The following is a 24,630-nucleotide window of genomic DNA, read 5'->3' as shown; positions in this document are numbered from 1 at the left end:
GTCCGTTATACTGAGGTCTTACTGTAATGAGATGATATGGTATGGATGAACAGTGCCGCCTACAAAGAAAGCATGTACGTAAGGTGTCTTTGAAAGAGAAACTGAGGGTACTGTACCATATTGTTATTGTTAGTCAAGGAAGACATTATGTGATATGAAAAAGAAAAAGAAGAGTGGAGCAGTATATTTGTGACAGAATGGGAACAAGGATTGTGTGTGACAGTGAGAGAGGAGAAGAAAGTCTTTGAAAGTAAAATCAAGGGTATTGGTAGGCTAATGCTGGTTGAGAGAGACATTATGTCATCTGGAAAAAGGCTGGAGCAATATACTGGTGAGAGAAAGGGAAGAAGGACTGTGTGAGATGGTGAGAGAGAAGGATAAAGTAGCCTGGAGGTGGTTCAGTCATGGCCATCCCCTGCTGATTTCATACTTATTTTTTTTTTTTTTTTTTTTTAATGCAGTGCTGCTCTCAGGTGTCTGCCCTTTCCTCTCCATCCTTCTTTCCTTCCATCCTTTTCTGTCTTTCTTTCCTTCAATTCTTCCTTGTCCTTCTGCCTATGGATGACTTTGCACTCCCTCTTCTGTCTTTCTTTCCTTCATTCTTTCCGTTTCATTCTGCCTCTGGGTGACTCTACAGTGAGTGACAAGCTAAATGGTTTCCTGTACACCAGGAAACCGTTTACTACAGTATGCTGGGTGGTAACCACATAACCAAATATTGGCGCCTGGTGATTTAGTGGGTAATTATGGCACTCCAATCAGATTGAGCTGGTGAAGGTTTATATCCACGGGGTGGTTGGGTTTTTATTGCTCACGTAAAGCCACTCAGGGATGAATGAAGCTGGTCACTCTCATCATAAATGTCAGGACCAACCTGCCTAGCACCGGGCTCCTGCGCTCCTCATGGGGCAATGTAGGATTGGATGATGGATGGATGGAATTTTATTTCAGTATTATTTACTGGTACTGTTTTTACACTTACTTGGCCTAAAATTGCTCTCTCTCCATCCTGAATTCTGAACTGTAACAATGGTTTCCTGTACGCCAGGAAACCATTTACAATGCTGGGTGGTAACCATATATATATATATATCTATCTATCTATCTATTGCCAGACGCCTCAATCCTGTTTGGGGTGGCCACAAACAAATCGCCTCCATGTCGCCCTGTCCCCTGCCATTTCACTGCCCTGCTCCCAACTCACACCCCCCTCTCTCATATACCTCTCCACCCCATCCCTCCATCTCATCCTCGGCCTCCCCCTCCCTCTTCCCCCCTCCACCTCACTCACATACACTCTCTTCATCAGTCTTTCATCCTCCATCCTCTCCACATGGCCAAACCACCTCAGTGTGTTACTCATAACGCTCCCTATCACTTCCACTGCTCTCACTCTTGACTTGTCTCCTTCCAACAACGTCCAAGCTTCACTTCCATACGTTAGAGTTGGTATCAAAATACTGTCATGTAGTAACTTTTTCACTTCCATGCTCACTTCCCTGTTTCTTATCACTGCTTTCAAAGAACCAGCAACCTTTCTTCCCTGCTGTACCCTTTCAAGCACTTCATCCTCCAAACCTCCATCCTTACTCATCACACTACCCAAGTACTTAAACGTACTCACATTTTCCAATTCCTCACCATCCAACCTCGCTGTCCATCATACATGTAATTATAATGTAATATAATATCATAACCATTTGTTTATCAGTGTCATGAATCACATAATAAACCAGAAAAGTATTGGAGTATCGGCCAGATTTTTACTTTGCCGATACCGATACTACAAAAAAAGGCTGATACTGCTGATACCGATACTATCGGCACATCCCTACCCGCCACCCAAGTCATAGGCCAACAAGTATTGGGGACAATGACCTGGGAGACCCGGAGACACAGGCTTAGCCTCTTCCAGTACATCACCTATGATACAGTAACATATGGTATGGAAGTAAATATCATTTATAAAAGCTCCAACATGCTTCCATGCAATGGCCTTGGTCATTCAATGACAGCTCTCCATGCTGCTCTATCTCTGGCAGCCGCCCTATTCAGTCTCATATCCCTGAGGTCACACTCTATGACCTTGTCTTATGTATTTTTAGTTTGCCCCTCACAACTCTACCCCCAATGTTCACACTTCTCATCTACTACATCCAAGTTTCATTCTCCATCCTCTCAACCTGCCCAAACCACCTCAATCTATCCCTCCTTATCACAACACCAACACACTCAAGTCTCATCCTTCCTCTCAACTCTTCAATCGTAAGCCTTGCCCACCCACGCCTTGCATTCAAGGATCACTGTCACATCTGTATGCTTGAGCCTACAAATATCCTCTTCCTTTACTGCCCACGTCTCACTACTGTACTGCATTACACACCTTCCACATGCCGCATACAAAGATCCCTTAGCAAGGAGGAAGAGCTTTCTCAATATTAAACCAAAACTTGACCAGCATAATGATGGTGCTGAGAATATATACCCCGGTAAACAGAATTTAAGGACGAACCGGTATTCCAGGAGCTTGAAAGGTGAGTAAGTGGGAGTGTGCCTCATTTAGTTAAGCAAACTTTGATTAGTATCTCATTCTATCAAGTCTCTGGGCCCTATCTCATCCCCACCTTGGTACTGGGAAGGAGGTCTGGATGATGATGATAATGCTGATGAATATTTCCTAAAATAAGAATACATCTTTATTCAACAACACCATCAACTTAATCCTTTCAAAATAGCTTATAATTATGGTACATTCAAGTATTGTTTCAACTCCTAATGGAATTCTCCAATGGAGAGTTCTCCCAGAGACAAGAATTTTGCATACCGTAAACTGGGGTGAATTCGGATGACTTTTTCGTTTTTTTGTGCCATGTAATCTAGTTTTTAATTCAGTCCAAGATCTTAAGTACTGTACAGTATGTTGAGCTGGTCCACTAGGGTATCGAATCATAGCAGTGAAAAATTTAAAATGTTTCATATATAATTATAGCAAATATAGTAATGGGTGTCCGAATTTGTACTCAAACTTTGGTGAATTCGGACACACTGTATAAATTCGTACATAAGCAGTTGTTGTATGCTGATGATTTGGTGTTGATTGCAGAGAATGAAAGGGAGGCGGAGGAAAGGTTTAGGAAGTGGAGAGATGGTATGGGGCAAAAGGGTTTAAGGGTAAATGCAGATAAAACAAAAGTGATGATATCTAGGGTTGGTGGTGGTACTGTCAAAGACGAGGGAGAGTGGCCATGTGCAGTTTGCCACAAGGGCGTGGGAAGTAATTCCATCTTGTGCGGTGTGTGTGATAAATGGGTGCATAAGAGATGTAGTGGTATCAGAGGTAGACTGCGAGATAATGCTGATTTTATGTGTGCGGCGTGCCGGGGTGAGCAGGTGGAGATTGTCAGACGTGAAAGGATTGAACTTGCTGGTGAATCTCTTGAGTGTGGAAGAGTTTTGTTATTTGGGAGACATGTTGTGTGCTGGAGGTGGGGCTGGAGCTAGCTCTGTGGCTAGGGTGAGAAGTGGTTGGAAGAAGTTCAGGGAGCTCTTGCCTCTCCTGACATTGAGAGGGCTCTCCCTACGTGCTAAGGGGTCTTTGTATGCAGCATGTGTTAGGAGTGTAATGCTGTATGGCAGTGAGACCTGGGCAGTGAAGAAGGAAGACATTCGCCGGCTCAGACGTACAGAAATGACATCGATTAGGTGGATGTGCAGTGTGTCCCTGCGTCCAAGGCCTGGAGGGGCTGGGTTTACAATGGAAGAGTTGAGAGGTAGGATGGGACTGGAGTGTATTGGTCTTGTGATGAGGAGAGGTAGATTGAGGAGATTTGGACATGTGGAGAGGATGGGGGATGATAATTGGGTGAGGAAGGTGAGAAGTGTTAATATTGGGGGTGGGGTTATGAGAGGTAGACCGAGAAAGACATGGGACGAGGTCATTAAGTGTGACCTTAGGGTTAAGGGACTGAACAGGGAGGCTGCAATGGATCGTGCAGCGTGGAGAGCCGCCATTAGGTGACCAAGGCCGACACATGCAAGCATGTTGGAGCCTTTAAAAACGAAACGAAACGAAACGAAATAGAAAATTAATGCATATGACTACCCTGGGTTCCCAGTTTAGTCTCGGCCGTATGTGGGGCCATTTCGGACGCTCTGGGGCTTTTAAAAAAAATGTTCTTCCAGTACAAAAATATTGCCACTCCCTGACAAAATAAGCTAATGACTATAATGAGATATGAACACAACAGCAATTTTATTTTTTTCCTTGGTTTAAATAAAACAAATGGTTTCCTGTAAGCCAAGAAACCATTTACAATGCTGGGTGGTAACCATATAACCAAACCATACGTGCTCCCTATGTGTCAAACAAGTGGGCTGGTGGAGGGTTAGTGCCCCTCCCCGTAAAACAAATAACTCAAAGTCAAATGGCCACCCTTTACGGGATTATGGCGTCTGGCAATAGATAGAAAGATATCAGAACACATGTATATAAGATAAATCTAGCTACAAACCTTAGTACCATACTGTATATGGAACAATAATTTCTTGACTAATAATTTCGTTTCTGGAAGACTAATGGAAAATAAGTTACAGGTGATATTTAACATGATTATTTGGCTTTACCAGTGTTTTGCTTGCCTTTTTCACTACGACAAGGACGTTGATCTCCACCAGTTCTTTTCTTAAATGTTCAAGTCATTGGGTGACCTTGTTTAAACAGGTAGTACCATAAAAGCTCAAGAGTATACCTGTAAATGATACATATGAACCCAATTACACACAGTATCCACATCTGGCAAATTATAAGCAATTGTACCGGTACATTGTAAAAAGTGTTATTTTTTCATTCATACTCCCCCTGTCCCAATTCACCCCATGTCCGAACTGACTCCAATTTACATTATAATTTCAAAAATTTCATTAAATGCCCAGATAAGAGATTATTTGAGAAGATAACGCCAATTACTTACTTTGCACTTTCACACTACACATGAAAGTACATCCGGGCACCGAAGATTTTCCTGCATCTATTCATTAACATTTCTGCCAAAGAAAGTTTGCCAATGTTACAAATTTTATTCTTTTTACATATGTTTGCTTTTTAGTATATATTTGGTATGTGTCACGTGATATATTAAGTATCTTTATACACGAAAGTACAGTAAAGAATTAAACAATTGGGAGCAAACAGATTTCTAATATGTTTATTCATTAATTATTAATTAATTTAAACAACTTTTTATTGCAATAATATCCGAATTCGCCCCGAGTCCGAATTCACCCCAGTTTACGGTACCAGTTACTTCAGTTAATACAGCACAGCACAGTGGCGTATATGGGGGGGGGGCCACTCGGCCATGCCTCCCCCCTTTTGTCCCAGTAGGCCTACATATCTGCAGATCTAAATACATATACAAGTAATCAATGAATTCAGCCGTAAAAATAGGCTGCTTGATTTCAAATGATCAACATTCACACGACTTTAGTAAGCTCTCTCTCTCTCTCTCAACTTCATTCATGCGAGTTATAGTTTAATTTGCTCAACGTTTCATATACAGTAGGCTACTCTCTCTCTCTCTCTCTCTAAGTGATTAATGCGAGTTTTAGCTTAATTTTTTATATGTTTCATATAAAAATGAACACTGCAGCTTCCAAGTATGTAGGAATCAACAATTGCATATGATCTACCAGTTTTTTTTTTTTTTTATACATACCGGGTACTATAGAATTCCCTATTTAAATATTTTTCAAACAGCTCATTTTTGTTTCAGCCAAGATACTTAAAGTTCTTTATATTGTTTTGCCACTGAATATCAAATAAGTGCAATGTATCCCTCCTGAGGCCTCAAAATGCCCCTAATAGTGCTTGATTTCCAAAAAATTTCCTGAGGCGGCTTACACCGCCCCCCCCCAGACCCCCCAGCTGTAGAGGCTCGCTTCACTCGCCCCCCCCTTACCAAAATTCTGGATTCACCCCTGTGGCTCCCCCCTTTCCATGGACCTATATACGCCACTGGCACAGCCTCATGTAGGTTAGGTTGGATTGGTTTGGTTAGGGTAGGTTATAAAAAAAAAAAAAAATGGTGAGGTTAGGGCTTAATAATTTTACGAGTACATCTTACTGTTTATTCTTGCTACTTAAACAATGTCATTAACTTGTAGAAAAGCTCTGTTGCAGTGATGGGATTAACAGACTATATTAATCCCTCGTTTTAAAAATCTCTCCTGCACTGGGTAGAACTGTCTGATACCAGGAAGAACACAGAAAATGAAAAATGAGGACATCATTAAACTATCTATGGTACTGAAGGGATTTGCCTACCATTCAGTAACATTTTTTTCTACTCTGCTTCTGTTAATTCCAAACAATTTAGGGGTGAATTTGTTATATAGTCTCCATTCAACTCCTACACCATAAAGGTCTGTATTTTCGGTATCTCTAAACGATTTTATGTAACTAAAGGATCAAGGGCAGTGATGGGGTTAATGAAGGCTACATCAAACATCTCCAGTTCGAGAAGTCTCTCCACACGCTGAATAAAACCACCTGGAGATACTAATGATACACCAAATAAAGACGTCATCGCAGTGAAGTTCTTAACCCCTCCAATTTCACACATCAAAATTTCAGGCCTACTACAAGACCTGCGGCATGGCGGTCATTTAAGTCCCACAGGGCTATTCTATTCAAGTTCTTCTCTCCAGACCTTACCTGGCTCGGGGAGGCGGCAACACGACCACTCAATTCTTGCTGCTACAGTAAAATCCTCGAGGTTTTTAACACGCGAGAACACAACACCAGTCGACCCTCACACCACCAAGCACAACAAATGACTGCCAGAGTAAACACAAAAAAAAGGATATAAACACCACCACCACCATCAAAACAATCGAAAAATAACAAAACTGAAGCGCATAGGAGGATTCAAGACGGTTCCTATGCTCTCTCTATAAGCATCTGGGGTATCGGATTCCCTACCTGGCCGTCTCTATAAACGCTTGGGCTATTGAATTCCTTTTGAATATTGTATTATACTTTCCAGGGACTGGGATTTTGGCTACTTGAGTTTACAGTTAGGACAGTAGTAGTTGCAACACATGAAATAAATATCATGCTGCATCAGCACATGGGCTACTGAATCCCCAGTTGCTATTGGATTATTACTGTTTTGGGGGTTAAACCGATGTTCTTTGTAGTCAAAAGACAACAGTAGCTACCATATATGATAGAAGTAGCAAATGGCTACATGAGCAGCATGCAAGGAATTTACTTGTTACTTGTCAGGGATGCTCGTGTTACGTAACTATTACCTAAAGGAAATATAATCCACACATTGCTTTAAAAACTATATAAGCTAGCAGACTTTTTTTTTTCAAATGAAATATTCGAAACTCGTTACTTGATCAAAAATAAAAACGGCCATAATGATTGTCACTAAAGCAATCACAGTCTCCAAAGTGTAAATACTACAAGAGCGTCTGCAGAGGGTGAAAACTTCACGTTCACAAGAAAACCAATGTGAACCAACAGGCGGATACCCTTCCACCAAAACGTCAGCTACCTTGTGGATTAATTTGAATTCTTACGCTCTCACCACATAGCTATGCAACTTCTGATTAGGATGCATTGCTATAATTTCATACAGGAATTACACCGTTTGTATTTGCTGGGAGATTAATCCCTATGCCCTCCCCGCCCCATCTCTATCTTGACCCAATGGGTGAGTAGGGTCATTTTTAACTAAACTGTCTGATGCTAGCTGGAATAAAGTACAAATTATTGATGTTCACCAGTTGGTAAATAGATAGTTTCCAACGCTTCTGCTCTGCTAGGTTTCTCTCGGGAAAGGGCATCTAATGTTAGCCAAAGGGTTAGGGTGTTGTTCAGCATAGGTCTGCCTAGCCCAGCAGGCTGCAGACCCGTCAACCAAAGGTAAACAGCTGCCCCAATGAGGTCATTCGAAGAGTTCCCTACACCGTTGATGTGTCTGAGTGGCATGTGCTGTGTAGTGCTCTGTAGTGAGATAGTTATGCTGTATGGTCCCATTCTACAAGAAAGACATGTGTCATCTGTGATTCCATTCATCCAAATCTAAGCTGGGAGGGCTGAGTGACGTCCTGAATAAACTTAGCATGGTGTAGGGATACCTCTGGTGGGTGAATGTTGGCATAGGGGAAGGTAGGACTTGTAGTATGACGTTCTGATCGAGGTGATGTGTTGCCCTGCGTGTGAAATTAGTGTTTCTTCACTGTTAGTGTTGCAAAGTCTGGAGGCGAGACGTTGTTGGAAAGGGTCTCCTAACGTTTGTGTCGTGACTTTTATATGCTGACTTAAAAACCGAGTGGCTGCGCCAAGGGGAGATTTGGGAGGCTTAAAGTTAGATGTAAGCTTCATTAACCTTCTCATAAGAAGTAACCTATCATCAGAGCCCTAAAAAAATCGTCTGGAGGTTGCAAGAATACATTTTACACAGACCTCCTCGGACCAAAATCCACATTCTGCTAGTTCCCCTAGCTTCAGCAAAATTTTCTATTTCTGTTAAGGTTAACAGAGAAAATAAGTTTGATGGGATACTGAGTTACGTATGACGTAACTTCAGCAAAAGCGTTCCCCAGATTGTTAGATCCTGTACTTAATGGCAAATACAGTAATGTTCGGTGAGGTTGAATGTGAGGGCGAATATGATGAAGTTAGGGATATAAAGTGGGTTGGAGGGGGAGACTCAAGCAGTGGGTATGGTTAACTTCTTTACTGTTAATAACTATCAGTTCAGAACATACCATCTTCATAAGCAGAACCAGGTATGATAATTCTAAATAAACAGCTCAGATTTATGCCGATCACCACTAGGATCAACAGGCCAGACAATTATTTCTTGCCAACTCCCAATCTTCCTTAAAATTAGAACACAGCCCTTAATAATTGATGTTATATGCATATGTTCAGGTATACTACAGTATACTGCGCGACTAGGGACTTGGGCAATACCAACTGAATCCCTGAGTCTCAGCAGCTGAAGATTTAAACTATGTTCTTCCAGTTGCCAGTTGGATGTGTCAATCTGTGCAACACTGGCTCCTGGTAACTATCTATCTATTGCCAGGCGCCTCAATCCCGTTTGGGGTGGCCACAAACAAATCGCCTTCACGTCACCATCCCACCATTTCACTGCCCTGCTCCCAACTCACCCCTCCCCCCTCTCATATGTCTCTCCACCCCATCCCTCCATCTCATCCTCGGCCTCCCCCTCTCTCTCCCCCCCTCCATCTCACTCACATACACTCTCTTCGTCAGCCTTTCACCCTCCATCCTCTCCACATGGCCAGGTAAAACTGCTACCTACTACAATGAGCTGCTACATGCTGCTTCTATAGGGTACTACTAAAGAACTGGAAAAAGCTCATTCATTTAGTCCCAGAGAATGACCAGTTCTAAGTAGGCTGCACTCCAAAACACATCTACGGTACATTTCTTTCAAATATTGTACTGCCAACTTTCCCACACTCACAGTCACCCCTCGACACAATCCACCTAAATGACTCTGAAAACAGTTAGTTACGGTAGGCTACCCCATCAGCCCTCAGAACCCTACCCTGGGGGTAGGGGGGTTTTTCAAGAATACTCCCCCAGTATCCCTGCTTGTCATAATAGGCGACTAAAAGGGTTGGCGGAGGGTTAGTGCCCCTCCCCGGAAAACGACTAAAAAAACAAACGAGAAGCCTCCGACAAGGACTGACCAAACGATGACGACCCAGGACCGGACAAAGGACTTGGTAATGGGTACATGGAATGTAAGAGGAGCGAATGATGAGGTGAAAGTGAGAGAGATTGTCCAGGTGCTTGAGGGTGCGAAAGTGGATGTACAGTATGTGGAATAACTGAAACAAAATAGAGAAGAGAAAGTGTGAGAGAATGGGAGTATGGATGGGGTATATGTGCAGGAGTAGGTGAGAATGAGAGGGCAAAGGAAGGAGTATGTATAGTTGTGGGTAAAAGATGGAAGAAGAGCATAAGACAGTATGGATCAGTTGGGTCAAGGATTGTGTGGGGAAAGTTGGAATACAAATGTGGGCGATTGTGTGTGTGTATGCGCCAACGCAAGATCGTGCTAGAAGAGTGAGAGAAGAGTTCTGGACAAATGTAGAAGTGTGCATGGAAAAGTTTGGAAGGAATGAGAAAGTGTTTTTGATTGGTGATATGAATGGTAAAGTAGGGAATGTGCAGGTGCATGGAATAGTTGGTAAGTGGGGTGTGCCTGCTGAGACAGATGAGAATGGGAGTGCGTTAGTGGACATTTGTGCTGGGAGGGGGTTGGTGATAGCCAATACCCTCTTCAGGCATAAAATGATCCACAAGTATACATGGCGAGTGATGAGAAGGGTGGGTGGTGAACTGAATGAAAGGAAGGCAATGATTGATTATGTGTGTGTGGATGAAAGGATGCGAAGATGTGTAATGGATGCAAGAGCTAATAGAGGCTGGGGGAGTGGACTTTCTGACCACTACTTGGTGGTGGCCAGTATTAGGATTCAAGCAAGATGGAGGAATAGAAGAAGGGAAAGACGAGAGGAAGGAGTAGTTGCAAGGAGTGGAAAGGTTACAAAAGGATGAGAAAAAGGCAGAGTATACGAGAGAAGTGGAGGAACGATTGGGCAAATATGATTTGGAGCAGATGGGAGACATGGAAGGTGTGTGTAGGATAATTACAGAAGAAATATGTGCAGCATGTGATGTGGTGTGTGGAAGGAAGAGAAGATGGAGGGGGGTGCAAGGAACAGCAGTGGACTGAAGAGGTGAGACAGGCTGTGGCACAAAAGCAGAAAGCATACAATGAATGGATGAGAAATAGGGGCGTGGAAGAAGTTGAGAGGCGGAAGAGAGAGTTATATGTAGAAAGAAAGAGAGAGGTGAAAAGATTAGTAAGAGAGAGTAAGAAGAGAGCGGATGAGGAATTTGGAAGGAATCTGAGTGTAAAGTGAAGGGACTGTAAGAAAATGTTCTGGAAAGAGGTGAAAAGAGTAAGACAGGGTGGATGTGAAGTTAGCAGGGGAGTGAAAGATAAAAATGGTAGATTACTAGTGGAGAAGGGAGAAAAAGTGAGCAGATGGAGAGTACACTTTAAGGAATTGTTGAACATAGAGGATGGAAGTAATGCGAGTATAAGTGGCTGGGGAATGGCTGGGAGAAGGAGGGAGGTGAGAAGACAGGAAGAAATCAGCAGGATAGAAGTTGTGGAAGCAATGAAGAAAGTTAAATCAGGGAAAGCCCCAGGAATTGATGGAGTGTGTGGTGAAATGCTGAAGCATGGGGGAGAGATTGTAGTAGAATGGATGTGGAAGATGTGCAGATTGGCCTGGGAGGAAGGTAGAGTCCCGGAGGATTGGAAGTCAGGTATAATTATTCCCTTGTACAAAGGAAAAGGGGAAAAAGAAGTGTGTGGTAATCATAGGGGCATTTGTCTTCTTAGTATAATAGGAAAAGTGTACGGTAGGATACTTATTGACAGAGTTAGAGAAAGAACAGAGAAATTAGTTGGAGAAGAACAGGGAGGCTTTAGGAAGGGAAAAGGTTGTGTAGATCAGATATTCATTCTTAGATCTTTAGTGGAAAAGTTTCTAGAGAAGGGAAAGAAGTTGTATGCGGCTTTCATGGATTTGGAGAAAGCATATGACAGGGTGGATAGACAAGGATTGTGGAAAGTGTTAAGAATATATGGAGTAGATGGGAAGTTGTTGAATGCTGTGAAGAGTATGTATGATGGTGCGAAGGCTGCAGTGCGTGTGGATGGTGAACTAAGTGAATTTTTCTCTTTGAAAGTTGGGTTGAAACAGGGATGTGTCATGTCTCCATGGCTGTTCAATCTGTACATGGATGGAGTAATAAAAGAGGTACAAGGTAGGGTAGTGGAAGTTGGAGTGGCCCTGGTGAGAGAGGATAGTGTTTGGAAACTCCCTGTACGGTACTGTTGTTTGCAGATGATACTGTGTTGTTGAGTGAAGACGAAGGGGAGCTGCAAGGCTTGGTGGATGAGTTTGGGAGAGTGTGTAAGAAACGGAATCTAAAGGTGAATGTAGGGAAGAGTAAAGTGATGGTCTTTGAGAGAGGTGAAGTCAGTGAATGTACAGCGAGGTTGGATGGTGAGGAATTGGAAAATGTGAGTATGTTTAAGTACTTGGGTAGTGTGATGAGTAAGGATGGAGGTTTGGAGGGTGAAGTGCTTGAAAGGATACAGCAGGGAAGAAAGGTTGCTGGTTCTTTGAAAGCAGTGATAAGAAACAGGGAAGTGAGCATGGAAGTGAAAAAGTTACTCCATGACAGTATTGTGATACCAACTCTAACGTATGGAAGTGAAGCTTGGACGTTGTTGGAAGGACACAAGTCAAGAGTGAGAGCAGTGGAAATGAGTTATTTAAGAGGAGCCTGTGCAGTCACATGGAGAGACAGGCTGACGAATGAGGATATAAAGGAGCGTTGTGGTGTTGATGTGGATGTGATAGGAAGCGTTATGAGGAACACACTGAGGTGGTTTGGCCATGTGGAGAGGATGGAGGGTGAAAGACTGACGAGGAGAGTGTATGTGACTGAGGTGGAGGCCGAGGATGAGATGGAGGGATGGGGTGGAGAGGTATATGAGAGAGGGGGGTGTGAGTTGGGAGCAGGGCAGTGAAATGGCGGGGGACAGGGCGACTTGGAGGCGATTTGTTTGTGGCCACTCCAAACAGGATTGAGGCGTCTGGCAATAGATAGATAGATAGAATAAAGGAAAAACAAGTGAAAAAAGAAAATCCATACACCAGACTACTGGCATCCTCCATTCATAAAATATCAGTAACAGTGACCAGATTACTGGTGTCATCCATTCATAAAATATCTGTAACAGTTGGACTTGAACAGCTGTAGGTTAAAGTTTGGGGGGAAACAACTCTGGGGAAGCGAGTTCGAGAGAGATGCAGTTCAGGAAATAAAAGGGTCTTCACATCCAACTGGGTCCAATCAGATACTGTAAACGGCAGGCTGTAGTGGCACTGAAGAGGAGCCTACATGTGATGATGCTGTGCACCCTGGTTGCAGCAGATATGACATCCACCTAGGAGCCAAACCTCCCCATAATTCCCTGTGCCTAACTGTGGGAAGGACTCTGGCCCAACTCTGGTGAGGCACTGTCTGGCACAAGGGGATGCCAGATCTCTACAGTGTATGTATTGTACTGTATCTGCAGGACAACCCCATAGCAGCAATTTGCCTATGGTTGATGGGACTCCTCAGGCAGCAAGAGCAACAAAGTTGCCATAAATTCAGGTCATCTCATCAATTTCTGGTCAGCTTTGATTCATTCTAGTTCATTTTATGCATGTTTAGGCTGAAGCTGGTCAATTCAGGACCACTGCAGTTCGTTCATATTTTTTCTGATTACATTTAGGTTACATCTAATCCTGTCAAGTTAGATCCATAACTGCAATAATTTTTAAGATATTACAGTGCAAGATTTTCATATCCTTTCAGGTCCCTTTAGGTCCTTCAGGCTGATTCATGAAAATTCAGGTAGTTTTAGAGCAGACTCACCCCTGTTGTTGTTAACCCGAGACGTCCCGTTGACGTATGGGTACGTTGTAACATTTTGCATTTGCCAGTCCCGTCGACATACTGGTATGTTTTGCAATTGCAAGGTCCCTAATTTGCACAATTTTCAATTTTTGAGCGTGATTTTTCATACGTATACATGGGACACCTTCCTCTATTCCTCTACAAGATGCCAAGCAAGGACAATGCCTTTCACCGCATAACCTCCCCCCCCCCCGGCACACCATTGTCTTGGCAATTCACCTGTTACCAGTGACCTGACCAATAAAGACATTCAGGGCCAGAGTGATTCCCCAATCGATGACAATGTGGAGGACAAAGTTTACATAGCATTAGAGGAAGAAACAGTCAGAAATGATGATCAGGTAATGTGGCAAAAGAAGGTCAGGAATGGTGATGAGTTAGTGAAGGTCAGGAATGGTGATGAGTTAGTGAGTGAAACAATGCTTATAATGCCTATATTACTGTTGAAAACCAATATACTCTCATACTACATATAAATTCGTACCAAATAAATAAATAAATACTGTTTAGGAATGGTGTGGAATAGTTATCCTCCCGTAGAACTCGTTTTCTTTGCAGCCGCCTGATAGAAAACCCTGTAAGGTAAGGAGATACTCCTACCTGTATCGAGTATTTTAAACCTCAGGTGAGCGATTTCTCTATGAATTTTCGATGTTTCTCACCAAAAGCGGAGGTTTTAGCCAAAAATGGTTGGGACTGGGGGGTGTTGGAGGTGCAAAAGTGGTCGGGACGTGACGGGTTAATGCAATGATTTTTGAGATAGGCTGATTAATTTCCTTCAGGTGGCAGAGATGACTAGGCAAGATCAGCTGGGTTTGTGACTGGAGCCAGATCACAGCAGAGGAGTATATCCTGTGACCACAGGCACTGTAGGTTGGCTGGCAGCTGAACTGTTCATTTTATGACATTCACCACATCAGAGCATAATCAGTGGAGTGGGTGGAAAAACGGAGTGAGCAGGATGGACTGGGATGGTGGTGGGTAGTGGGCCATACAGAGGGAAGTAGCTACTGTGAAGCTGGGTGTTGTAGGTTGGCAGTACAGTACAACTCAAAAGTGGGGGAGCAAAAAATAGGTGGAGTGGGTGAAACAAAGTGGATGTAGTGAACCCCACTGATGGTGTGTGATGGAGAACAGCAAGGAAAGTATACCCAATGAACGGGGTGCTAGAAAACTGTTGGGGTGGGTGGAAAAGAAGTAGGCAGGACAGGCTGGGATGGTGATACATAGTGGAGCAGATTGGATAACATACTTGTGAAGATGGGTATTGTCGGCTTGCTGGGATGGGCATGGGAATGGTTTGATTAAAAACTTTCTACAAGAAGAAGGTAAGCACATGACTCTTGTATATCTAGCATCACACAGCACAGACTGTTATGCCTGCAAAGTGAAACCATGATTCATAGGGCTTAAAATTGTGAATGATTGTCTACCTCATTTCACCGAACATACTGTTCATAGTTACTTACCTTACTTCCATGGTTTCTCTTTCCTTGTTTCTGGATCTCATTTCACCTCATCCTAAGGTGAGAAAAAGGATCAGGATGATGACGATGGCAGTGATGATGCTATGTTGATGACTTGTGTTTTGTTATTGTTGCTCAGCTCTGATGATGCCTGACCTGGAAGACCCATTGACTGCAAGTGAGCAACTGCCCTTATGGAGTCATTCCACAGGTTTCCTACACTGTTTATGTGTTTTAGTATGACATATATTGTGCAGTGCTCCATAATGTAGGTTATTTAATTATTATGTATACAGTCCTGTACAGTAGCAATAAAATACAGTACAAGATATTACTTATGATTTATTGATACTTTTGCTGCAATTAGTATATCTCAACAATGGAATGCTATAAGTCCAATAATGAACATCTGTTGCTTTCCTTTCTCCCTCAGTCTACACCTTCATGATATGGATGTGTTCCAAAATGCTACACTCTTCATTATTTCAAACAACTAATAATGTACCAGTAATTGTTTGGTAAATTAGGTTCACTGCCTACAATGGACCCTTAATACATAGCTGTATTTTTGTAATTTATTGTGGTGCTGGAGAGGTACACCTTCACATGGTGGCACCAACATAACTATAGTACAGTATACTTAATGTATCTTACTCAACTTGACCTAAAACCACCATCTCTTCGTCATGGATGACAAATTTTAACGAAAGATTAACAAATGTACCAAGCCTCTCTCAACTTAGGAATATTAGCCAGAAATGAAAAAAGATAAGTAGGGGCAGGGATATGCTTGAAATATCTTTCATTCCAACCATAAAAACTTAACACTATATGGCATTATTTTTTGTAGGTCCCTCTGAACATGTCATACATACATATAGGATTCTTGTTACCACCAGACAATTTTATTTAGCATCATCATCAAATCCTACATTGCCCCATGAGGAGCGTAGGAGCCCAGGGCTAAGCAGTTGGTCCCAACATTTAAGATGAGAGTGACCAGCCTCACTCATCCTTGTGTGGCATTACATGAGCAATCAACCCCAACCAACCCTTGGATATAAACCTTCACCGGGTCAATCCGACTGGAGCGTAATAATTACCCACTGCACCACCAGGCGCCAAAATTTGGTTATATGGTTACCACCCAGCGTAGCAAATGGTTTCCTGATGTACAGGAAACCATTTGGCTTGTCACTCAGTGTAGAGTCACCCACAGGCAGAAGAAAGAGGAAAGAATGAAGGAAAGAAAGACAGAAGAGGGGGTGTAAAGTCAACCGTAGGCAGAAGGACAAGGAAAGAATGAAGGAAAGAAAGACAAAAGAGAATGGAAGAAAAGAAGGATGGTGGAGAGGAAAGGGCAGACACCCGACAGCAGCACTACATAAATGGTGAATGGGTCAATGAAACAAGTACAGTACCTAACCCCTCCAGAAAAAAAAAAGAAAAAAAACTCTAGTGATGCAAGAACAAAATGAAAAATATGTAATCGGATGAAAGGAATTAATCTAAATTATTTTATCCCTCAGTCCAGTGATGTGCTTTATTAATTTCATCTGGCACTGGTAAACCAACACGTGGTGGTGTTGTGCACCCTGGGTGGACCAGCTGTGACATCCACCTGAAAGCCAAACCTACTCATACTTCCCTGCACCTTGGCATAAGAAAAGCATTGGTCTGACCTTGGTGGGGCACTGCTTGCCACAAGGGGGTGCCAGATCCCTACATAGTGTGTGTACCATACTGTACTATACCTGCAGAACAGCCCCACAGAAGCAGTGGCTTACCTGTGGTCGACAGGTCTGCTCGGGCAGACAGAATGGCATTAAGCAAAAACAACTAATTTAACTATGCTATCTCCAGATGACTTTATTCAACATAGAGAAACATTTTGAATGGGAGGGCTTAGATACTATATAGCCTTCATAAGCTATTCAAGGACCTTCTTAAGCTGAATGCTATTTTCTGGTAGTGGCCCAAGTAAATTTTAAAAAGTACATAAATTACATTCAGACACAACTGACCATGCAAGAATATCATTTCACTTGGTGACAGCTCTTCATGTGTTGCAGTTATGAGCAATTTCCCTACTCATTCCCTTATTTTGGAGGTCTCTACACAGAGGCCTCCTATGTCTTCTCTAGTCTGCCTCTGGGTATTCTTTTCCACATTCATACCTGTGACCCTCCTCAACCAGTTATCCCCATCCTTCTCTCAACATGTTCAAACCATCATAACCTACCAATTCACAGCACTTTCCTAATATCTCTTATGTCAAACCTCTCTCTAAAAATACAGTATTCACAACACTCTTACTCAGTGCCAACCTGCTGATCTGTCTCATCATTCTCATTTCTATGCATCATAGCAGCAGAAGAGTTAACATCGGGGAATGAAACGGATGGGCAGGTTGGGTCTGGGGCGCAGCAGCATTCTCCACTCCTGGCTAGGGGGTGTTGGGTCTGTGGCCACCAGGCGGAACTTCAGCAACAGACGACACAACCCAACGTACAAGTCCTGTTCTGCAAACCTTCGACCTGTGGACATCATCATCATTATCATCAAGATTATCATATTCATTATACATAACCAAATAACATCACTGTTATCATCGCCAATGCTATCATCATTACTGTAGCCATCACCATCATCATCTTCGACCTGTGAACATCATCATCATCATCATCATCCAATATATTACCAATATGCCGGGAATCGAACCCGGGACTCTCAGGTGAGAACAAGGCAGCATACCACTACACCACAACCAGGTAAAAGTTAACTCACATTGTCACAATCTTGCAACCAATGTCCCTCCGCCCTCACTGTGGGCCTGAAGAGGATGAAATAACTCCCTGGCATTCAGGCAAGTAGATGCTGCTAATCTATCCCAAGCCCTTACATGAGGTCAGAATGAAGAGAGAAACCTGTACTTTACACAGGAAAAATCATCCAATATATTACCAATATGCCGGGTTTCCCAGCACACATCCTGCTACCAAGATTGAAAGGGCTAAGGATGTAGGAATACACCTGAGGACTGCCTAAATGTACTCCTCCTACCATAACCAAAACCAACCCAAACCAACCTTAATAAACCCAAGCAAACCTACTGTTATCCAACCTAACCCTACCTAAATCAAATCAAATTAACCTAACTTATACTAAACCACATCAACCTAACCTAACAAAAACTGATCACACCAAATCTAACCACACATAATCCTGCCTAACCAGAGCAAACCTAACCCATGAAAATTTATCCTAACTAAGCCAAACCTAACCTACCCTAACCTTGCCACTTACCGGCACACATCCTGGTACCAATACTGAAGGGGTTGAGGATGTATGGGTGAACTTGAAGGCTCTCTTTCCCTGTCCTCAGCCATCGCTCTGGCATGAATTTATCTGGCTCTGAGAAGTGCTGGCCATCTCGCAGCCACACATAAGCATTCAGGTCCAAATAGGTCTGAAAAAAAAACATCATCATCGTCATCATCATCGTTGTTGGGCTAACCATTCTGCCCACCTAATGATGGGATTTGTTAATATTCTGAAAACATGGAAAGAGAGTGTACAAATGTGGGAGAACCATCATCATCATCAAGCTGAACGTTTTTACTACCATACTTAAGGAGGAGGTAAGCTCAGGTAATGTAGAAAGCAAGGGAAGACAGAGTAGAAAACATGAGAGAACTATCAACAGCATGTCCAATGAAATGGGCCACAAAATTATTTATAGATACATCATTTTGCCCTATGTATCCTACCTCCACATCACAGGCCAAACCATCTAAAAATACCCATGTACTGCATATTTTATAAATATTTTCCTTTATAAATGCACTTCATATATACCTGTCAGATGGAAAATATAAATTATGAGACAGTACTGGTATTTACCAAGTCATAAATGGGAATGTATGACACTGTGTTCACCAGAATGAAATATCACTACATCTGAACAGTACGGTCTGAAGTAGAACGAATAAAGTGAAGAAGTGTCATTGTACTGAAGGGTTAAGCCAAATACAGGCTGTCCTCATTATACATGAGGGATGTTCCAAATATCAATCAATCTATCTACCTATCTATTGCCAGACGCCTTAATCCCACAATGGGTGGCCACAAACAAATTGCCTCCATGTTGCCCTGTCCCCTGCCATTTCACTGCCCTGCTCCTAGCTCACACCCCCCTCTCAGCCCACACCCCCCTCTCTCATATACCTCTCCACTCCATCCCTCCATCTCATCCTTGGCCTCCCCATCCCTCTTCCCCCTCCTCCACCTCACTCACACTTTCCTTGTCAGTGTCTCCCTCTCCCTCTCCACATGGCCAAACCATATCTATTTATCTATTATATATATATATATATATATATATATATATATATATCATCCGGACCTCCTTTCCCACCTTAGGGCAGGGTGAAGAGTAGCAATGTCCAGACAGCCCAAATTTGCCCAACCCAATGGGCCATGTTTCCATTCACTCACCATTCAAGCACGAGGAATCCTGGCTCTATCTGATGTGCCAAAAACATTCACCATGTTTATATATATATATATACTTGTTTCCATTCACTCACCATTCAAGCCCCAGGAATCCTGGCTCCATCTGATGTGCCAAAAACATTCACCATGTTTATATATATACTGTGTGTGTGTGTGTGTGTGTGTGTGTGTGTGTGTGTGTGTGTGTATATATATATATATATATATATATATATATATATATATATATATATATATATATATATATATATATATATATACACACAGCATATATAAAGTATGTTATCGAAGAAAAGGGGGTTATAGGCCACATCAGGTTGGAGTGCCTTAACCCACTAAACCATCAGGTATCTTACTGAAATTGAGTAATGGTTATCTTACTGAAACTGAGTACCTAAATGTATGAGTGTCTTACCCCAGCTGGCACATGATATCCACTGAGCACCAGGTCCTTCTGTGGTAAACGTTGTACAGACTCACCAATGGGATAAAACCTGTCAAAAAATATGGTATCATTTCTTGTATCATCAGCACCATTATCATCATCATCATCACCATCATTACCACCATCGTTATAAGAATGTGCAATAGTACTGTATCATGCCCAGCCAAGTGGTCACTGGAATTCAGGTCCTACCTAACAGACCTAATCATCACATTTAAAAAAACTTTTTGTTTTATATATGCACTTCAAATACACCTGCCAGACAGGCATTGAGTTACAGCCTTAGCAGAGAACATCAGAGTAGAAAATCACCAGCTGAGAGTGGCTAACACTATACTGTGTTATCCTTTAATGTTCCATCAGGAGCATACAGGCCTGGGGCATGGCAACTTTGTCTAGACATTTAAGGCTTGAATGACAAGCTGCTGCTTGTTCTTGACTGACATTACACAAGCAATTAACTCCAACCATTCCTTGCATGTGAATACTTATGGCTGGAATGCTTTAACCCATTCAACCCACTAAACCACCAAGCACCTTCTTAGCCAAATGGTTACCACCGTACATAATACAGTACTGGGATAAAAGAAACCATTTGGCTGGTCACATAGTGGAGAGTCATTTGAAGGTAGCACAACATCAAGCTAAATTTACATGTGGAGGTTTGTCAGATCATGTGATTGTGGTATGCAAGATCAAGCTGAGAGGAGTGGGGTGGACCAAGAGAGAGAAAGGAGCTGTCAGGAGATACCGAAAGTCGAGATGTTGGGGATCAAAGAAATGGCAGGTGAATACAAGGCCAAATCAGAGGTGGAGTTAGAATCAGTGGAATGGAATGAAATGGATCTGGACAGCTTGTGGAATGTACACAGGGACTGCTAAGTTAGGAATGCTAAATCAGTGTGTGGCATGGCAAGAGTAACAACAAAGAAGAAAGGTATGGCATAGTGGGATGAATGGGTTGAGAGAGCAGTTAAGGAAAAGTGGAAGAAGTGGCAAGAGAGGAGTGGATACAGCATAGAGGTTCAGTTGAAATTAGAAACAAATATACTGAAATTAAGAAGCAAGTAAAGAGGCGAGTGAAGAGGAAAAAAAAGGAGGAAATTATGATCTTGGAAAAAAATCAATACCAATGACTCTCAAAATAGGAAGTTATTCGGGAAAGAGGTGAAGAAATGTAGAAGTGACAGTGGAAAGAAATGTGAAAGTGTAAAAGATGTAAGTGGTAGATTATTAACCCATGGGGATGAAGTAAGGACCAGATGGAAAGAATATTTTGAAAGCTGCTGAATGGGGAATGGAGATAGCAAAGTGAATGTTAACATGACTGGTTTTGGGGTGTACAGAGAAGGAATGCAGCACCAGGAAACGTGACACTCGCACAGGTGAAGAATGCTGTGAGGTGGCTGAAAAACGGGAATGCAGCCGGAGTTGATGAGATGTATGCTGAGATGATTAAGTGTAGTGGTGAAAGTGGAATGAAGTGTTTGTTGGAGATAAGTATGAAGGCATGGATGAGTGAAACTGTGCCAGTAGAGTGAAAAAAGGCTGTGATTGTACCCCTGAACAAAAACAAAGGTGAGCGAAGAGAGTGCAAGAATTATCGTGGCATAAGTCTATCGAGTGTGGCAGGGAAGGTACATGGAAGAATTACTCTAGAGAAAGTAAGAAAGAGATCAGAAGTCCTACTGAATGACGAACAGGGTGGCTTTGAAAAAAGGCTGTGATTGTACCCACGTACAAAAACAAAGATGAGTGAAGAGAGTGCAAGAATTATCGTAGCATAAGTCTATCGAGTGTGGCAAGGAAGGTACATGGAAGAATTATTCTATAGAAAGTAAGAGAGAGATCAGAAGTCCTAGTGAATGATGAACAGGATGGCTTTAGGAGTGGCAGAGGATTTGTGGATCAAATATACACAGTGAGACAGATAGTGGAGAAGACATGTGAGAAGGACTATAAGGTGTTTATGGCATTTATGGATCTGGAAAAAGCATATAACAAAGTGGACAGAGAAGGATTGTGGAAGGTTTTGCGCATGTATGGTGTAGATGGTAAGCTGCTAGGTGCTGTCAAGAGTTTATACAATGGTAGTGAGATACAGGGCCAATGGGCATCTAAGTGACTGGTTCATGATCAATGTGGGCATGTGACAAGGTTGTGTGATGTCCCCATGGTTGTTCAATATATATATGGATGGGGTGATGAGAGAAATGGAGAGAGGGATGGCATTGGTAATGAGTGGTGATGGATGGAATATCTTAAATTTGTTGTATGCTGATGATGCAGTGCTACTTCCAAATACCAGACAAGAGCTTGGTAGACCAGTGCAGAGTTTTGTAGATGTCTGTTAGCATCGTGCCTTGAGATCAAATGTAGAAAAGAGTAAGGTGATGGTTACTGAAAGAGAAGGCGACTCCCAGTGTGATGTTGTAGTGAATGGAGAGAGACTGGAAATGGTGAGAGAGTTCAAATACCTGGGTACAGTGACAGAAAAGAGAGGAAAATGAGCAAAAGAAGTGGAAAGTAGAGTGACACAATGAAGGAAAGTAGCTGGTCCTATGAAGACCTTGGTTAAAACCAGAAGCTTGAGTGTCGCAGCTGCACGAGACTTACATAATGGAGTGTTAGTGCCAACTTTAACATTTGGATGTGAGACTATGGTGAGGCATCAAAACGAAAAGTCAAGAGTAAGAGTAGTGGAGATGGGACCACTGAGGAATGTATATGGAGTACAGAGTGGATAGGATACGGAATAATGTGATTTGTGAAAGATGAGGAGTGAGGAAGTCCGTGAATGCCAGAATCGAAGAGAGTGTACTGAGATGGTATGGTAATGTGAAGAGAATGGATAACAATAGTGTGGTGAAAAGGTATATCTGAGCAAATCTGAAGGAGGGAGGAGGCGAGGTAGGCCAAGAAGAAGGTGGAGAGATATGGTGAATGAGTGTGTGAGGAAGACAGGTATGGAAGTTGGTGAGGCTAAGGGACTGACAAGAGACCAAGCTGGCTGGATGAATTTTGTGCAAAGAAGCCCGTAACCAGGGATTTGGCACCCCTTTTTAACATGACAGCGTTTGGACTGACTCTACCATATAGGTATATGTGAAGCTACAGAATGTGGTGAAATTTTTTTTGGCCTATCTGTTGGAGTCAGGATTCGTGGACTTGAATTATGAAAGAATGGAAGCATGGCCCATTGAACTGAGCAAACATAGGCTGTCTGACCACTGCTACTCCTCACCCTGCCCTAGGGTGGGAGAGGAGGTCCAGATGATGATGAGGAACAAAACTAACTATAGCATAGTGGCATCACCACCTGCCTGGATTGGGGGCTAAATTATTATTTATATTACAGGGATGAGTGAGGCTGGTCACTCTCATCTTAAATGTCAGGACCAACTTGCCTAGCCCTGGGATCTCACGCTCCTCATGGGACAATGTAGGATTGGGTGATGGATGGATGGATGAAATAAGAAAACTAAAATAATCAATGTCCAGCTGTCAGGGCTGGACTGAAGGGGGGCTACTGGGGCTATAGACCTGGGACCCCAATGGGCCTACACATCTTTGGTCTATACTACCAGTGCTGTGCTCTACTAACATTAGTCTTCGGGGGCCTCGACAACATGCTGTGCCCAAGAAACTTAAATCCTCTTGTTCTTTCAACAAATCAAAATCTAAGCTACAAGATGGAACTTGTCTCAATATCTTTGTGGATATGGCTCCTAAAATCCGAGTTATGAGGGGGAACTGACCATAAATCTGGCTCCTAGAATCTGAATTATGAAAGGGAATAGACTGTAAGGTGCTTGTAAATTTGGCTCCTAAAATCTGAGTTACAAGAGGGAACTGATCATAAGAATGTTTGTGAATCTGGCTTCTGGTCAATATGCTTTTGCAATAACATGGTTAATCAAGTTTTCCAAGGTGCATTTCTGGCTTGAGAACAAATCCTCCTTGTACAGTTTCATCTCTACATGGTACTGTACAAGGGAAAAAAAAAAAAAAAAAAGGATAATGAAGGTGATGATAAATCTGAATACAATCAATCAATCATTTCCTGTGGCACCCTCGGACATTCAATTATTGTGAAGTCCAAAAACACAAAAACAAATCCGACACACATCAACATTATCATCATCATAACTACCTTGATTCTCTGACTTCCTCATCTTCTAAACCATGCCTTCTCATATTGATTCTTCACATCCATCCATCTGTCCATCATCTCCTTGAGTTTGCACACCACCATACACCTTCATCAACACTCACTTAACCCTTTCACGTCTGGAGGTGCGCATAAATTCTGGCTGTGGCACGTAACTCTCACTCACTGTGGCGCGTAACTCTCGCTCAAGAGCTTTCAGTACAGTCGCGTAGAGATATTTTACTTCTAATGCTTGTCGGAATGTTACTAATCATCACAGAATGGCCACTTTAGTGTCATTTAGAAGATGAAGAGTTTTGCTCTATCAAACATTGTTCAAAAAGACAATATATATAAAATATAATGCTAAAAAAGCGAGTAGAAGTTAGCTGACATGCTAAAGTTTTACACATTCCTTTAAAAGAATATCTGCCCCCCCCCAAAAAAA

General features: G+C 42.4%; 2 protein-coding genes across 2 annotated transcripts in view; both read right to left on the bottom strand.

Annotated features, from left to right (window-relative positions):
- LOC145397690 (uncharacterized) overlaps positions 1-6,829 on the bottom strand; it is a 92,574-nt gene extending 85,745 nt beyond the window's left edge. The window contains exon 1 of the mRNA XM_080270734.1: positions 6,713-6,829. The gene's annotated coding sequence lies outside the window, so the exon portion shown is untranslated. The remainder of the gene's footprint in view (positions 1-6,712) is intronic.
- Positions 6,830-15,436: 8,607 nt separating this feature from the next.
- The window catches only part of LOC145397667 (putative cytochrome P450 CYP44), a 58,274-nt gene continuing 49,080 nt past the window's right edge, over positions 15,437-24,630 (bottom strand). The window contains exons 9-11 of the mRNA XM_080270707.1: positions 20,003-20,081; positions 18,379-18,541; positions 15,437-17,609 (exon numbers count right to left, since the gene is read on the bottom strand). Coding sequence (XP_080126833.1) covers positions 17,452-17,609; positions 18,379-18,541; positions 20,003-20,081 — 400 coding nt within the window. The 3' untranslated portion in view covers positions 15,437-17,451. The remainder of the gene's footprint in view (positions 17,610-18,378; positions 18,542-20,002; positions 20,082-24,630) is intronic.

This window comes from Coenobita brevimanus, chromosome 42 (assembly GCF_032717465.1).
Source record: "Coenobita brevimanus isolate Jiangsu-jjx chromosome 42, ASM3271746v2, whole genome shotgun sequence".
NCBI classification, from domain to species: Eukaryota; Metazoa; Arthropoda; class Malacostraca; order Decapoda; family Coenobitidae; genus Coenobita; species Coenobita brevimanus.
The sequence above is the reverse complement of the archived record's forward strand: the minus strand, read 5'-3'. Positions and strand labels throughout refer to the sequence as shown.